Raw genomic sequence first — 17,450 nt, forward strand, 5'->3', positions numbered from 1 at the left:
TAGAACAAATCAGTAAATAAAGGCATCGATACCAAGTACGGCTACAACAACAACCTTTACGGACACGTGAAGGCAGGACAGAAGACACGTTTTTTTCCAAGAAAAGGAGGAGCTTTTTCCCTTTTTTCGGGGGGAATAAAGCCCTTCCTTACCCCTTTACACAAATATTTCCTAGAGCTCCCAACTTCTACGAAATGGACCACACGTCAAACGTTTCTGAGGAGGTTAACACATGTTTGAGCTAACTTTGTTCAAAGGGGGCAACCACACGTCAAACGTTTCTGAGTTAACACACGTTTGAGCTAACTTTGTTCAAAGGGGGCCCATATTACCCAATCTCCAACTGCTGCTACTGTGATACATCTGGTTATAATTAAAGACAATACAAATGTAATGCAAGTTGGGCAGTTTTACCTCAATGGGTACTTAGGGAATGCTAAACATTAGCAGAGAGCACAGAATAGCTTCATACGTTTAACCAACCTGTCAACTAAAATATCACTTTCAGCAGGCACTCAAGTAGCTCATATTCACATGTAAACAAATTAAAGCAATAAATACAGAATGTGAAGCATACAATAATTTAGCAAAACAACAAAAATATTCAGGTAAAATGTAATTAAAAGTGAAAACTTTATATTCAGTAGTAATATTATTTATAACAGATTTTCTTTGGGTGAAATATTTTATCCTATAAAAAGTCTGTGTCTTGTGCAATGTTTACTAAATACATAAAAATACACAGGGCAGGATATCTTTCCATGTTGTTGTAATGCAAAATATTTTTGTGGTTTAGGACAGCAAACATTTAGAAGACAATGAAGTGACATCACTCGTAGACACATGGCTCAACTGACTCAATTTTACCTAATGTAATAAGGTAGGGCCACATAGCTGCTACTGGTGATGAAACATTTTAAACTATAACATAGTAGCTTTCCATTGCAAGATAAAGCTTACTCTTATCTACAATCATTGTCCTAAAATATCTGTCAGCCAGCATTTGCATCAGTGAGGTCTTTTCTGCTCAAGGAAGCTCAGCTAAGGAAACTGAGATTTTCTAAAATGTCACATAACTGACAAACAGTGTATATTTATTATTAGTAACACATGTGCTAAAACAATATACTAACTAGTTCATTATAAATCTACTGTTTGAAATAGATTATCTGATGTGAATTTCTTCTTATACATTCCTGTAGCAGAGGAGCATATTAAATCCTGTTGAAGCTCAGCTTCAGTAAATCTGTGTGGCAGACAAGACTATCACCTGTCGTCTGAATAACAGGAAAGTCCACAATGTGATAATGCATCACTGATAGCACCATCATTTCTCTATTGAGGAAAAGAGTGAAAAACACGTAAGCAACGCAAACATCATGAACATGTGATGTGAAAAGTAATTCTGTTAAAAACACACAAGACATCATTTCCACAAAAAAAAAAGATTCAAAAGCTCACTTCACCACAGTACAACTTCTACGACATCGTCAGTGTTAGTACAACATGCATGAGCGGCACAGCAGGAGCAGATGGCCTGTAGTGGGTGTTTCTGAAATCTGACCCCTGCTCATTAAAGTATGGACGCCCTTGTAGAAATTATTTACCTGTCTGCCTCTGAGCAGAGGGTTGGGGCATGCATGCAGGAAATATCACTTCTGTTTGCTGAGGGCAAGAGCACAGTGCACAGTTGCACAGTGAAATGTGTCCCTCTGCTGTTGAGCTGCTGTATTAGTTCCAGTTGACGCATGGCTAAAAGAGAGATAAAAACAACAACAAAAAGCCCCTCCCTTTAGCCATGACTCATGACAGTACATACACCACACCCTCCTGAATGAGGTGTTCTTTCCTCTGCCTTATGCCTCCGAGCCAAATGGCCATTTCCTCAAGACAGACCACTTTTATACAAACAAGGCTTCAAAAGTAAATGGAGTTAAGTGCTTTGTTACTGCAGTCATAAAATGCCAAATCAACATGAACAGCTCGGACAGTTCATTACACAGTGACTATAAAATGTGTCTGGGGATTCTGTTTTTATTTTACAAATGTAATGGCTTTTAATGAAACAGTGAGTCAACTGAACAGAAGAGCAGAAAAACATTTCGAAAAAGAGAAAGAAAAAAAAAAACACCCCAAAAAACATCCATGTTTGGTACTGTAAATATAGTTACATAGTTATAGTTATGTTAGCGTCACTCCTTTACATGTTGTCAGGGGATGTTAGCGTCACTCCTTTACATGTTGTCTGCTTTTTCTTACTGCTAGAAAACTAATATGAAAGACCAGAATTTGCCTGATAGGGATTTGTTTTTCATCTGCAAAAGTGAAGGTGTGATTCCAGCTGTGTGCTAATGTGTTAAATATAGAGGTTTTTAATAGTAAACACTTCTAACATGAGGAGGATTTATTGTGGTAACCCATTAGCGTAGAAGCAACTGAAAATGATTATTTCACAAATAATTTTGATAACAAGCCATATCCCAGAAAGGTTTCAATGATTGGGTTACTTTTGTTTTTGTTATCCCACTCCATCCACTCATCCTCTCCTTCCTAATCCCCCAGGGCCAAGGGGGCATTGGAGCCAATTCTAGAAGTCATTGGACGAAGGCAGTGTTAGAGATCTTTGTGATCAGAGTTTGTTTTTTTTTTGTTTTGAGCAGCTTTTTGTACCATCCATTAAATACCTGCAGTTAAAGTAATGACACAGAGAATTAATTTTTACTGACATTTCTGGTGAAACATTCATGATACGGTGGACTGTCCAGACCTGCTGTTTCGATACAGCAGCTGCATGACAGTTTCAGATATTTCCCTGTACCTCAGTCCATAGAGGTATGGAGCGAAGGCTCTGGGCAGCAACATTAAAACACACATATTTACTGTGCTGATCCACACTTGAACATCTTGACTTATGTCATTTCTCTGGAGCAGAGAGAGCTCCAGGGTGAAAACAAAGCCGGGGGCAAAGTATAGCAGAAGCAGAAGCCCGTGTGCCAGCAGGGTAACCCGGGCTCTGGAGAAGCGGTTCTGCCAGATGCCCTGAGTCCTTGTCACCATGTAGAGTCGAATGTAGCAGTAAAAAATAAGCATGGCGCAAATCATCGCGGCAACAAAGAAGTAGATGTGGATCCCAACTATCTCAATTTGAATGAGGCCGAGGGAGACCAGGGCCAGGCAAACCGGTAGCGTCTCGTTGAAACTGTCCCTCTGCTTCATCATTATCACCAGGGTAAAAGGGTACAAAGCTGCCAGCAGCCACACTCCTGCCAGTATACAGTGGGTACGGGCAGGAGGAAGGAGATCATGGTAATGGAGGGGCCAGCGGACAGCGGTGTAGGTGTCCACCACCATCAGGGTGACAGTGAGGATGGCACAGCAGTAGGCAGTGACAGTGACAGCTGTGACCAGTCCACACACAATCCAGGGTAACTGTGCTGTCAGAACATTGCACAGTATGGTGGCCAGGTTAAGGATGAGGAAGAGCATGTCTGCCATTAGAGTGTTGGCCACCAGCAGGTAACGTGTCTCCTGACGGAGAGCACGGGACCGAAAGATGCACGTCAGGAGGAGGGGATCAACTAGCAAGGTGATGAAGGTGACGAAGGCAGTTGGGATGAAAAAATATTGAAGGTGCCACCTCCTCAGAATGTCAACCCACTCCACTGTCAGGTTGGACATCACATGGGTGGATGACATTTTCCTTTTCTCATATGGAGACACAGATGAACTGATATGCTGATAGTATTTATATTGTATGAGTCACTTCCGCCTGCAGTTTCCTGTGGATTGAAAAACAATTATTAGTAATTTTTTTTTATAAAAACACGTCATCATTTTGATCATTTTAAAGTCAAGACAAAACTACAAAGCTTATTTATATAAATGTATTTTGTTCAGTATTTTTCTCAAATGTGATTCATATATTATTGATTTTACAGATATATTAATCATGCATTTAAACTCTCTATTTGCTGAAATATAATTTGTGACAAAAAATGTAAATTGTTGTTTTTATGTTTGTTATTTTATGTAAATTATGTTTTGCTATGTTCATGGCATAACACAATAACAACACAAAACAATTCCTCTGCTCCAGAGCCACATAGCTAATGCTATTTTGCATTATCTTTTGAGCATTTTTCTATACTGTATTAAACCCTACAAAGAGTTCACTGTCAAAAAACAACATTCAATACCTCCAATACTTAGCAACTAAAAGAAGGCCTTGTAACCCAACAGTTGTGTATCTATAAGAAGAAAATACCAGCAGTGGACAAGCTTGAATTATAGCCTTCAAACATCCACTTAGTTTTCTCTCACCTGTAATCTTGATGAATTGCAGGCTAAACAAACATGGAACCTTTTCTCATGAACTGCTTTGGTTGCCTTGTAGAGCCTTTTCACCTGGAGTCATATAAGAGACAGATTATCCACCTAGTAATACAAACAAAACACAGATGACCTCTTCCTCGTTGGGTCTGCTGTTATTCAAATTCAAATAAACAAAATGTATACAGTGTACAGCAAATGTAAAAGACTATGTAAGTGAACAACGAATCTATCATATCTTTAAAAATGTGCGTACAGCTGTACAGATGATACATATGTATTAACATTGATGTGATTGATTCAGTTTTTAGTTTTTAGTACAACCAACAAACAGCAGCTGCTCATTAGTTGTGCAAAATGCCAACATAACAAGAACTGTTCAAACCTTACATGGACGTGTATATCGACTTATCATCGATTGCCAAAGGTGCGTTTTCTTACCGCATGCCCAGAAAATAACCTCTCGGCTGTTGTAGTTCCACACGTGTAAAGCTTAGCGCTCCTATGGATCGATGAGTCTAATGTGTGATCTGTCCTCCTCGCTGGGCCTTATCTGACGCCGTGAGCGTGTGTGTGTGTGTTGACTCACACAGCCCGTGTGGATGGAGAAAACCGCAGCCTCTTGGTCGTTACATAGTGACAGGGTGGAAGTGCATTTCATCCTCTTCAGGCTGGGGCTTTTGCAACCAACTGTTCTATCACACATTAAGATTTGACACCAACTTAATTAATTTGATTAAATCCACATTTGCTTTCTTATTCATCTCCTGTTGAAACATTTGTTTCTCCATCTGTGACTTTGAGTTACATAACAATGAACAATCTCTGACACCACAGCTACATCCTAAAGAGAATCATCATCTTTCCATGTGTGTGTGTTTTAGATAAGAATCTTCTGTAGCACTTCATTATGAGCCAGCAGTCCACACCCAGCAGAATAAAACATTTTATTATTACATTTAAAGACAACATCTTTTATACATTTACCCAATTTCTCCATGAAATAATTTAAATAAATGTCAGTTATATGTTATTTCTTTTCTTTTTCTTTTTGTATTGACTCTTGGCAGCAGTCTCCTCACCTTTATCATCATCATCATCATCATCATCATCATCATCATCATCATCATCATCATCATCATCAGCTTCAATTCTGCCATAATCCCACTCTTCTTCCTGCCATTCTCTGGCCATTAGTTTTTGAAAGACTTCATACTCCTCCAAAGATGCTTTGGCAACTGTGGTGATGAAGGTGTCCTGACTGACAGGAAGGATTCTGTTCAGTGTAGGGTTAATGATGAGTGTCTGTCTCTTCTTGTCGGGGGTTTGGTACAGACCCCTGCGCTCCAGAAAAAGGTGCCGACAGCGAATCTCATCTAGAGGGTAACTGAACAACCTGGCCTTTATCATCTCCTTCTGTTTGATACCCATTCTGAAGTAGACATACTGTGGAATAACGGAAGAAAATACCATTATTGCCATTTGTGTAAATAAATGATTTATTTTAATAAAAAAAATATTTCATTTTTTAAGTTCCAAACTATTTTTGTTTCCAGTACTATACAATTTTAGTGAAGCATAACAAAATAAAATGGCTGTGTATGACATTCTGGTTAGTTCCAAATTTAACAGATCGAACCTCATTTTTTCCCCTTCTGATTTTACTTGCTGACCTGAAACTTGTACTCCACGTCTCTCTGGTCCTCCAAGACTACTGATGGTGTGTCCCTGAGGATGTATTTGAGCTGCTGAACAGTAAACAAGCAATTCTCTCTGAGAAACATCACCATCTGTTTTAGTGCCTTCACAGACACAGTCAGGATCTGGGGGTAATAAGCCACAACTCTCTGAAGGCTGCCTGAGAGGGGACAGAGAAAAAGTTTAGTTTGGTTTTACCTGTACTGTATATCTGACAGAGCTAAAGTATTAATATTCAGACAGACCCATTTAAGGGACAATCCCGAACATCGTAACGGCTGAGTGTTTTGTAATATAATCTCTCAACACAATATACAAGTGCTGTCATAATAAATAGTGTTGTCAAATCATGCAGAACATGACATAAAAATTGCAATAGATTTTCACAAGAAAACATTGACCATTGGAGTAGTAAGTAAGTAGTAAGTGTTGATACATCTAATCTGTCATTGTACTAACTGAATACATCCTAGTTAACTAAGACATAACCATCAGGGTGATCTTACCTTCCACAAAACCTAGCTTCCTCAGGTTGGCAACGCTTTGTTGCACCTGTGAATCTGTCACAGTGAGCAGTTCAGGACATTTTAGCAGAATCTTCTGAACACTTGCAGAATTCAACCCGAGGAGTAACAGGGCTGTGAGGGTTGGAAGAGCATTTTTGGCAACAGTTCTTCCTTTTACTTTGGACGCAACTGTTTGTAGTTCGACAGCCTGTTCTTCTGTGAAACCCAAATCTATCAAAGACTGCAGGGACAGCTCTGGCACTGGCTTTCCAGAACCATGGCTAACTTTGGACAAATGTCTTCCTGACTGCAGAATATCCTGGTTAGTGGAAGAACAGAGGAGTCCACATCCGAGGCAACGCGGCTGGATGAGACAAGATCTTCCAACTTGTAGTGGGCTGAATAGAGAGGAGGCGATGGTGGTTCTGACAGTCCATCTGAGAACCTTTAGACACATAATAACAGTAAACTGCACATGTGAACTATGCAACTTCGGCTGCAGATCGACAGGAAGTAGATTTGCGAAGTAACAAATAAATTATATTGTATTTTCTGGTTAGAAGTTCTGTTAAAACAATTTTAATGTTCAATCGAAAAGTAAATATATTCTGGTCCAGTCAAATAATCCGATCATTATTTTCCGTCCTTTATTCAGTTTGTCTCGTTTTAGTTCTACATCAAACGTTTGGTAAGGGCATACAAGTTCCATCACAAGACTCTATCCACAAAACCAAAACAGTATTATTTTTACAATGTCAGTATCATTTGTTTTACCCGTCGCGCTGCAAAGGTGGTTCCCATGCTTGTCCGTCGAAAAATAGGTCCGTAGTCGAAAAGGGAAAAGATTAAAGGTTCCGGGTTTTTTCTTATCATTTGTTTTACATTTTATTTAGAGAATAAATATTGAAACAGTATAACGGAACAGTTTATCAGCAGTGTATGCCGCATATATTCATGTTTATTTAAAAGAGAGAAAATAAAGTTTCATTGTTGTCTATTCAATACATTTTAAAATTCTATATCAAATGATTTACTTTTCATGAACATGGAATACAACCTTATTTGAAAATATTCACTAATTTTGAATTTAATTGTCATCAATCATATGATGTCTTAGACAGCTGCATTTATGAGCATATATTCATAAATACTGTAAAGAAAAAAAGTGAAAAAACATTACCAAGAAACTCAAAATTATGATATGAATATTTATTGATGTATAAAAATAGTTAAAATATTGTAAAGATACTTACAAACTTTGAACATAAATGATTAAAATATGTAACAGTAAATATATTCGTCAAAATGATAGAAAGATCTGTCTACAAAAAAGGAGACAAGTTGGAGGTCACACTGTTAAGGATAGTTATTCTGGATTACTAGAAACCATTGTCAGGCTTAGGTTGTTGTCAATGTGAAAAAAATAAATAAATGGAAAGATTTAAAAACAAATAATAAAGGGAAAATATAGTGCTATATTATGTGTGCCCATATTGCACTGAAAATTTAGTTACTGAAAATAGTTTCTGACATTGTAGCAGCTAGACAAATAACATAACAGTAAGGGATAATTCTTATTAAAACAATGAGTGTATACTTCATAAAGACAAAGGCACATCGTGTACAAAAAGCTTCATCTCAACCTAATTTGGCTTTTTATGTCAATTTTGCACTACCGCAGATCAAATGCTAAAATTTGATTCTGGACTTTAGTCGTCATGGAGATACTTCTGAAGTTCCATCTCCAGGGCAGCCCTGGACAACCTCTCATCCTCATCTTCGTCTTCCTCTTCATCATCAGGCAGAGTCTCGTCACCATGATCTGGGAACAAGGCTTGTCTTTTATAAACATCAGGGCTTGGTTCCTGCTGCTGTGGTGAGCCTGTTTGTAAAGAGAGTGGGCATAAAAATAAATAACATCCTTAGATTTAACCAACAGATAACTGCCAGCAACAGGTGGAATGGTAATTCCATGGTTGTAAAAAGCACTTACATAAACTCTGTGTTGCAGGAAGCACCTCTGCCCAGCTGTACTCTGCCAGAGATATGGGCTGACTGATCCAGGGCTGGAGCAGCAGCTGATCTAGGGTCATCCTCTGAACCGGATCGGGGTTGAGCATTCCATATAACATGTCACTGAGATCTTAAATGGCACACAGGCGGATATTTGTTAAACCTCTCCAGAGGCAGATGTAACATTTTATACCAAAAGTAAATATTATCAGCGCTGTACCTGGAGAGAGAGGAAATGGTGTTTTGAGTTTGGCCGTCAAGATTTCCCCCACATCACAGAAGGGGTTCTCGCTGAAGAGCAGTGTGTAGAGCAAAACTCCCAGAGACCACAGCTCCAGTTCTGGACCCTCATAGCTACAAAAATAAGAGAGTGAGTTTTGACAATTTGTACAACGCATAAAAGATGGAATCAGAATACATGTAGTGTTTGCAAGACTAGAAACAACACTGAGATTAATTTTGCTATCCATTTTAATAGGGTTAAATTTTAAAAAACACTTTCCTGTTAATAATCAGTCAATGTTCACCAGCTCAACAGAAAAGTAGAACAAGCTAGAGAAATAGAAAGCAAAGAAAGAGGCATAGAAAGCAGAGCAGAGTGTTCGCTAATGGACCCAGTCAATGGATTTATAACCTTAGTAAACATTTCCCTGAGGGGTTTATGGTCTCAGGTCTTCTAGCACATGATGTTCAATTTGTAAATGAAGATTGTTTGGAGGAAACTATCAAAGCAAGCTGGGTGTTAGTGCATGTAGGAGGACATTTATTACAGTAAGAAAGTTCGTATTTGTTCTCTAAACATCTGGTTTCAAACACTTTCCCTATTTTGGCTAAATAATTAAGTACATGTGTTTTTGATTATTATGTTTAATAGATGTAATCTGTTTTCTGCTCATTTGTTATAAAAGGGACAAATGACACAGCGATCTCTGTCGGACATTTAGAACAGTTTAACACTCACGGATTTCCCTGAAGCACCTCTGGTGAGCAGTACTCAAGTGTGCCGCAGAAATTATAAAAAAGTTTCCTGGGAGCCATCATTGCCGCAGAGCCAAAGTCTATAAGTCGAATGTGAAAACACTTGTCGATGATAATGTTCTCATCTTTAATGTCCCTGTGAAGGATGTTCTTAGTCCTTAGATAGAAGACAGCGGCTACCAACTGGAACACAGAGAAACACCAGTTTAACCACAGGTCAATCAACACTTCACCTTCTCGTGCAGCTCCTCTCCTCAGAACACGCTCACCTGTCTGAAGATGTAGCTGGCCAGAGGCTCGTCCAGTCTGGGCTGCATGTCAATAAACTCAAAAAGGTCCAAACCGTCACCATGTTTCTCCATCACCATCTGGAAGTAACTTCCATTCTCAAACACTTCGAGAACCTAATAACACACACACATGAATGTGATGAAAACAAACCTGTCAGATTTAATGAACCAGTGATGACGCTGTTTAACGACCAATTTACCTTAACAATATTGTGGTGCTGTACTCTTGTCAGTATGGCAATCTCTTGGCTGACTCTTCCCAACATGGGATCATCCACCCAGCAGTCGCTCACTATCCTGGCTTTACTGATGAACTTCACTACCACCTGAAGTTAAAAAAAAAACAACCCAAACCTGTACCAAAGGCATTCAAATATTTATATGGAGGACTAAATTTTTTTTAAAAATAAACTGTATTTCTTACTTCTTGTATCTTTTTTAAAATAAACTGTATTTCTTACTTCTTGTCCATCACAACGCCGTACTGCTTTCCAGACAAAACCGAAGGCTCCTTTACCCACAGCTTTGATAGGCTGGTAATCTTCTTCAAACTGTCCATCACAGGCTCGAGATTGGTCCAAGTCCAAAGTGGACCGTAAAGCCTCACCATGACTGGCCTCACAAATTCTCTGACCAAAAAAAACAAACAAACCACCAAACAACAAAATAATTAGCCAAACCAAAAAAGTTAAAGGTGAGTGTTCAAGATTGTCGTGTACCACTGACCTCTCCTAGACTGGCATCTGATTGGCTGTGCAGCAGTGACTCTGTCTGTGGACCAGGTCTACTTATCCAAACACAGAACATAGAGCTGCTGTCTTCAAGCTTAGCTTTACAAACATCAAACTGCACATCTGTTGACAGAATGAGATTTCATCACAACATAAACCTAAAACAACTGTTTAAAATCAATAAATATATCAGAATCACTTAATTGTACCAACCCACTCTGGTGCCATCTCTGTGGTAGGCATTTCCTTTGAATCTTCCCTCATGTATCTCTGCTCTGTCAGAGGGTAGTTTTTGCCTGTTCTGTCTTTTAGGTGTCGACGTTGTAGGAGTTTCAGACAGCGTCTGAATTCTGCCATTAATCTGAACACAGAACTCCTCCACAGAACTCCCCCCTCTTTCCTCCCCAGGGGTCCTGTTCGCCCGGGTCCTTTTGCCGTTCTTCACCTAAATCATTTCTGTCCTCAACAGCAGCATCTTTAGCTTCAACTGGCTCTGCATTTTGGTCAAAACTGACCCGGCATGGAGAAGGTGTTTGCAGGATCTCTGTTGAGTGTTGATTGGCATCATTGTAAACTACACCACTGAGCAGCTCCACACTACTGCTCAGGTCCAGCTCTGCCAGTGCCCTCGTTACAAGGTCTCCGTTGCTATTGATGTCCAGGAAGCAGCTCGCCGAGTCGTCCGTGTACCGAGCTGCGCAAGACCCTCCCTGACCTGGGTCAGATACACCATGACCAGCAAACCTTTCACAGAAACCAGAGGAAGACCTGGGGATATAAATCAACAAAGATTACAACACATCATGTTCGTCCACACTCGCCCATATTGGTGTTTCTCAAGAGAATGTGGGGGATCATTACAGAGAAATTATGACTTATTTTAGTGGTGGGTCAAATACTGGTCCAGCAGGAACAAGATGGTGTTTTTGTTAATAATTATGTAAGGAATACTGATGATCGTTGCATGGACCAGAAAACCGCCTGAGACCTGGAGGCCAACGCACATTTATTTTGAAATTTTTGGTTTCCTAATCTTCCTAATCCAAAATCCACTGAGAAAAATCGATCTTTTAATGACTAAACAAATCATATTTTCTTCTCTCACCTGCTTTCCATTGAAATGACCTCAAAGCTCGAGTCTTGCAGGACAGAGGCACATGATTTTGGGCATTTATCTCTTTCAGGGGAGGGGCCATCCTGCCCACAAACAGCATGTCCTCTCTGATTTTCTGAAGAGAACATAACATTGTCAGCACATTTCAATGCAAAATAACTCAATGGGAACTCAATGTCTCACCTGTGATGACATCAATGTTGACGGGGTTTGGGGGTTTATTGCTCTTCTGTGTTCCATTACAGAGCTGCTGTTTAGGGTCTTTTTGCCCTGGTTCATAGACAGTGGGGCAGCAGGTGTCGTCTCCTGGAGGTTCCACCCATGCAAATGTCTTCAGGAGCGCCTGAGTGCTTCCTGTGGTTTCTAGATGGCTGCAACAAGGAGCAACCTGGGCTGCCTCTGCCATCAGCTCGGAGGTGTCGTCAGCACTAAGAAAAGAACAAAAAGGCCAAATTTAATTACCAAAGACAGCCAAAAGTCTGTGCTGCTATCCAGGTGCTCAGCAGATTAGCTGTTCGTTCAAGAAACCAAGGTATGAATGTGCAAAAGTCTGACAATGCCAGTGGCAGTCAGCCTAAACAATGCTGAAACAGATGGAAGAAGATGATTATTTTTAGGAAAGCACTTGAAGGTCAGAACAGCTTAAAACCAACATGCTGTGATGATGAAAGATGCACTTACTGCAATGACATTACAAAAAGACAGTTGTACCCATCTTTTAAAATCAATAATATAATAAATCATAATTGTAATTATTTAGAATTAGTCATGATTACTCGGGATAAATATGACAAATGACTGCAGGTGAAGTGCTTCATCAAAATATTTTGTTCAGCATATATTAAGTCAAACACAGGTGACATATGAAAGTTTGCCCATGTTAAGGTTTACTTACGTGACAACACGTGTGGATGTGACTGCAGGAAGTGAAAGTGTTGACAATGCGCTGCCCTGTTTGTCCAGTCTGGTACTGGTGCCAGTGAAGATCTTGCCTCTTCCTGTCAGAGTTCTGTCCAGGACAGCTTGTTGAACCATGGCCATATCTCCAGCTATAAGTGAGGATGGATCTAGAAACAAATGTAAGATTAATCACACACAGTACAAACAAACAAACTCCAGTAATGACAACTCATCACTACCTTTGACACAACAAACGTCTAAGTGCTCACCAGTTTTCCCTGACATTTTGGACAAGGCTGTACTTTTAGCAGCCTCTACTCGAGAATTGGGGAATGGACACGCATTCCTGACCGAGTCCCTCATGGATTCATAGAAACCAGGCATCAAGAAGGCAACGCTCTGTAAATGACAAACCAGCAGGTAAGGAATTCAAGTTTAGAACTCAGTCGATCCAAAGGGACTTTTTTGACGCAGGTCTTTTTGGTCTTACTTTTCCTTCCAACTCATGTTTGCTGTAGCCAAACAAACGGAGAGCCAGGTGGTTGTGGATGCTGGAGATGACACCATTGGGGCAAAGTAGGAGGAGGCCACCCAACGGGGCAAACACCCAAACTGTACCAGAGTATTCCAATGATGGGCTCAAGGGGCTAGCACTGTTGTCCAGGGCTTTAAGATTACAAGGAGGAAAAATAAATGTTAGCTACACCAGTTTTTGTTAATTTTGTTGTTATCACTATCATTATATGAAGTAATTATTTTTTTCTCTCTCATGGTTAAAAGCATTTTAAGAGCAGCAGTGAGTAAGTGAAAAGTATTGTAACTTTTACCATTTTTTCCTCAGTTGGGAGTTTGTGGAAAGAGGGTTGCAACCATTTTAAATATGATAGATGTTGGGGCAGGATTACCAGTAAGCTGTTATTTGCTTGTAAACATTGAACTGAAACCCCCTGTGGTCAAGCAAAGGACGACAGCTTAGACTTACACTAAACTTACCTGAAGGCTGATCTTTTCCATTATGTTGCTCACAGTTTAACTCTGTTTTGCAAACAGGGAAGGAATGAGGGGAGAAAGACTGCTGCTCTTGTGAAACGTTTTTCAGACAGGCTGTTGAGTATGTGCATTGGGTCTCGTCGTTTAGGTTTTGAAGTTTTCCGCATAGAACTGCTCCCTGAAGTTTGATACATAGAGGGACCAACGCACCACTTCTGGCTTTACCGCACTGTCTCTGTACCCGTAGCATCTGAAAATATAAAAGCAAAAAAAAAAAGTATATCAACCATAACATTTCTTATCTGATTTTTCCCTGTATAAGAAACAGTGTTTAGGAGACACATGGAAATCTGAGCTTAGAAACCTTTTTTTCCTAAGTGAGACAGTTAGGGTTTCGTGCATTCACCTTAGGCCAGGCATGAGCGGCATGAAGAGGTATTTGCAAAGATGGGATTAGTTTCTTCACGGAAACTCCTTTTATCTCATCAGGATGTTGATATCCATGGAGATGGGCAAATGTCAAGTCACAGCTGAGGATGATGCCCTAATGGTACATCAAGGGTGTAAGAAATTAATCTCAAAACAGCAAAAATCAACATAATTATTCACTACATCTTTTCAGACAAATCACTGTTCAAAGCTCCAACGTCTTGTCTTACTTACATCCTGTGAAAAGGAGATGAAGGCTGACAAGCGTTCCACATTTTCCATAATAACAAGACATTCATCTTCCACTTGCGACGGTTTGTGTGTACACACAGACACTGGCACTTCTCCAGAGAGAGTCAAAACATCCACCTACAGAAAATTATTTGTACATTATTAAAAATAAATCTGACTAAGTAGTAGTTTTCTATTGTTATTTTTCTGTCTGCATATTTCTTACCACTTTTCCACACATGGCTGAAACTGTTCCATCACCAAGCAGAAAATCCTCTTCTAAAGCTTGTTCCAGGACCTGACTGGTTTTCTTTATGAAAAAATCCAACTTTTTTCCAACCAGCTCATCAGTGGTGTACTCGAACAGCCTGCAGGCCTGCTCATTCACGGACAGAATCTGAAAGAGAAGAACATATCCTTTTCATTTTCTGTCCATGTCTGAGTTTCACTGTGGCTTTAGGCCAGTTTAATGAGACTCTAACCTCTCTGGACTTTTGGTCAATTGTGAGAATGACTTTGTTTGGGTTGAGGACCGATGGAGATTCCTTTAGGCCAAACTTTCCTGACAGTTGAGAGAAAAGGCTTTCCTCTGACTCCAAAGGAGAAGATCGATGTGGCAGACAGATGGAAGAAACTAGGGAGGCCCGATGCAGACTGCATTTCTGATGATTTTGTGCAGAGTTAGAACTGAACACATCCAAATGTTCTCCTGTACATAAAATAGAAAGTATTAACATAAAATTACCTTATCAAAATCAAACTTCAGAAATAAAAAATTAAACTGTTGATGTAACTGTAACTTCTTATGTCAAAGGCTTTAAAGCTTTGTTCCAAAGCCTAATTATCAATTACAAAAACATAAACTAAGTAAATCAGATATGTCATAGTGAGCAAAGAAACTTCAAAACATTTACAAATTAAAATAGGTTAAAATTCAAAATACCCTTGTCTTTTTTTATTTAATTAAATATTAACTCAATTTTGAAGCAGATTTGGATTTTATTTTTAAAAGTTTTAAAAGAACTTAAGCAACGTTAATGAGGATTTGAGTTTTATGACTGCCTTCTCTTGATGTGTGGGGATCCAGTCATCATTATTATCATTATCACTAGTCACAAGAGCTGCATCACAACAAAACAGGGCTTATTCTTACCTGTCAAAGAACCCGGACAATAACGACGCTGCAGCGCCAAATGTTGCCTGTTGTACATTGGTCTCCGAGTGTGTGGGAATGATTTGTTATGGTCAAAGTCATCTTCCAGGAGAACAGAAGAAAGGTCTGGTACCACACAGATGGTTTCGCATTTGAGTCTATGACCCGGATTCAATCCAGAACGTGTCTCGGTCGACAGTGACATTTCTGCGACTTGCCCTGCTGAAACAGACAACAATACGGCTACAGTAAATTAGCAATCGCGACCATGTACATATAGATTTTCAGGTTCGAATAAAAAGGCTCGTTTTTGTCATAAAATGTTTTTTTTTAATCTTCCTTGACTTACTCGAGTTCCAGTCTCAGATTATACGCCCAAACTGTAGGGACGCAACGTGAAAATTATCTTCTCCAGCTGCATCGGCTGATAATAGATACAGCCGTTTTAGTTGTCTCTAGTTGACAAGGTAACGTTTCCTCCCCCGGGTACCTGGCTAGCGATAGCTCCTGCTAATGTTTTTACAAAGAAACACCCTTTTCTCTATTTGTCTCTTCTTTTCCTAAAATAAGTTGTAAAGACTAAATCAATATTTGACGATATATCTAATATTAGTCCATCCTCAATCAATCATTCCTCAATTAGTTTACCTGTTCTGCTGTTATTTTACTTCGTTTTATTTTGTTTTTGTAATCCGCGGGTTTCAAGCGCCAGCCGACACGATGACTCGATGACGTCACAGGAGTAGCCAATCAAAGACCGCGCTGACAAATAACAAGCCCATTGGGTAGTTAGCCGGAAGACCCGGAAATGCCCACTTTAGAAAATAATTTAAATTTTTACAGTATAAAATCCAGAGATTTTAAACGCTCACTGCATATAATGCGAATGTATACTAGTACTAGAGTAGTTTTAATAATGTATTTTCCATTATCCGAAAAAACGATACATACTTAATATAATACAAAATTCATAAAGCAAAACCTCACAAAACAAGTCGTTGAGTCTGATAAGACTAAGAATTCATAAACACACACAAAAACAGATGAGAATGATATGCTATTTATTTGCATGTACAAATTTGATGAACAACACAGAAACCATGTCTGAATACATTTAACATAAATTTAATCCCTTCATGTAAGGCTGAAAACTGGGAGGTACTTTTTTAATTTCATGGGATTTTGCATGTGCCACAACTGCAGCAGTCAATGTTTGTTGTACTCTTTAGCTACAGGAACTCTTCTGAATGGGGTGATGGGTACAAGAACTGTAAGGAGACAAATAATTTTGCTCTGACATTGAGCGAAAACTTCTGTTAATCAGGGATCATCAACACAGATAATAGAAAAATTATAGTAAATGAAGGGATACAATAGATCAGTAAAGGATGCTTTGTATGAGTAAAAAACACAAAGAGTTTAAATGTCCATTCACACACAGCTGCTTCATAAGGGAAAGTGGTAAATGTAACAGTCAGCACAGAGAATGTGATCATATTTTCAACGATAACTCTTGATATTGGTGGTAATACTCTAAGCAGTAATTTCAGAACTGTCCTTAGGCCTGAAGCAGTACAGTAGCTGCAATGGTGTTGTTTTGATGCATCCAGTCTGCTGAGACCAGGCTTAATTATACCCACATCATCTTCACTTAAATCTACTACCAGAACACTGTGTATATTTGATGTTTATTTTGTCTTTGTTGTAGTTTTACTGCACTAAGATGAGCTGTAATGAATTACCAAATGTTATTTTCTGCAATAAGAATCTCTACAGGTTTCTCAGCACACCCATACACGCAGAGGTAATTTAAGCAGTAGTAATACTTTTTTCTTTACCTATGTAATCTTTTTGAAGTTTTGGCTCAGTCGTTTCTGCAGAAGTAGAGGAGGTTCTTAATTGTTGATGCTTTCTTTGATTGCTGTTGTGACGGTGGCCATGTGTTAGGCTGCTATAGCTTTATGTAGCATACAGGCTTTTTCAAGTAACTCACTCTACAACAATGAGTACTGGTTGATCTTCATGTAGACAAGTGGCAAGCAGAAAACTCTAAATATATAATATTATTATTCTCTTTCTCTCTCTCTT

The 17,450-nt window shown here is 39.2% G+C and overlaps 3 protein-coding genes across 3 annotated transcripts; all 3 read right to left on the minus strand.

The window, feature by feature from the left end:
* Positions 1–2,217: 2,217 nt before the first annotated feature.
* Positions 2,218–3,937, minus strand: LOC103396024 (probable G-protein coupled receptor 148). Its single transcript, XM_008333945.2, has one exon. The coding sequence runs from the start codon at positions 3,694–3,696 to the stop codon at positions 2,743–2,745; it is 954 nt and encodes a 317-aa protein (XP_008332167.1). The 5' UTR covers positions 3,697–3,937; the 3' UTR covers positions 2,218–2,742.
* A 1,320-nt stretch (positions 3,938–5,257) lies between these two features.
* On the minus strand, positions 5,258–7,393 carry mterf4 (mitochondrial transcription termination factor 4). Its single transcript, XM_008333892.3, has 4 exons — positions 7,308–7,393; positions 6,534–6,978; positions 6,003–6,187; positions 5,258–5,775 (listed from the first exon to the last, which is right to left on the minus strand). The coding sequence occupies exons 1-4, from the start codon at positions 7,332–7,334 to the stop codon at positions 5,353–5,355; spliced, it is 1,080 nt and encodes a 359-aa protein (XP_008332114.1). The 5' UTR covers positions 7,335–7,393; the 3' UTR covers positions 5,258–5,352.
* Positions 7,394–7,740: 347 nt separating this feature from the next.
* Positions 7,741–16,004, minus strand: pask (PAS domain containing serine/threonine kinase). Its single transcript, XM_025066277.1, is given in 22 exon segments — positions 7,741–8,415; positions 8,527–8,676; positions 8,767–8,900; positions 9,508–9,707; positions 9,794–9,928; positions 10,015–10,140; positions 10,276–10,443; positions 10,541–10,668; positions 10,759–10,972; positions 10,974–11,313; positions 11,651–11,774; positions 11,843–12,087; positions 12,555–12,726; positions 12,829–12,958; positions 13,050–13,225; positions 13,553–13,799; positions 13,956–14,093; positions 14,213–14,347; positions 14,436–14,606; positions 14,692–14,918; positions 15,363–15,605; positions 15,712–16,004. Coding segments are annotated over 21 exon segments (3,738 nt in total). The 5' UTR covers positions 15,568–15,605; positions 15,712–16,004; the 3' UTR covers positions 7,741–8,242.
* Positions 16,005–17,450: the final 1,446 nt, after the last annotated feature.

This window comes from Cynoglossus semilaevis, chromosome 20 (assembly GCF_000523025.1).
Source record: "Cynoglossus semilaevis isolate Cse_v1.0 chromosome 20, Cse_v1.0, whole genome shotgun sequence".
NCBI classification, from domain to species: domain Eukaryota; kingdom Metazoa; phylum Chordata; class Actinopteri; order Pleuronectiformes; family Cynoglossidae; genus Cynoglossus; species Cynoglossus semilaevis.

Coding starts and splice junctions, on each gene's coding strand:
- LOC103396024 (XM_008333945.2), bottom strand. CDS start 3,696: ATGTCATCCACCCATGTGATGTCCAACCTGACAGTGGAGTGGGTTGAC.
- mterf4 (XM_008333892.3), bottom strand. CDS start 7,334: ATGGGAACCACCTTTGCAGCGCGACGG. Junction 6,979..7,307: donor CCACCTTTGCAGCGCGACGG/GTAAAACAAATG, acceptor ATGTGTCTAAAG/GTTCTCAGATGGACTGTCAG. Junction 6,188..6,533: donor GAAGCTAGGTTTTGTGGAAG/GTAAGATCACCC, acceptor GTCCCCTCTCAG/GCAGCCTTCAGAGAGTTGTG.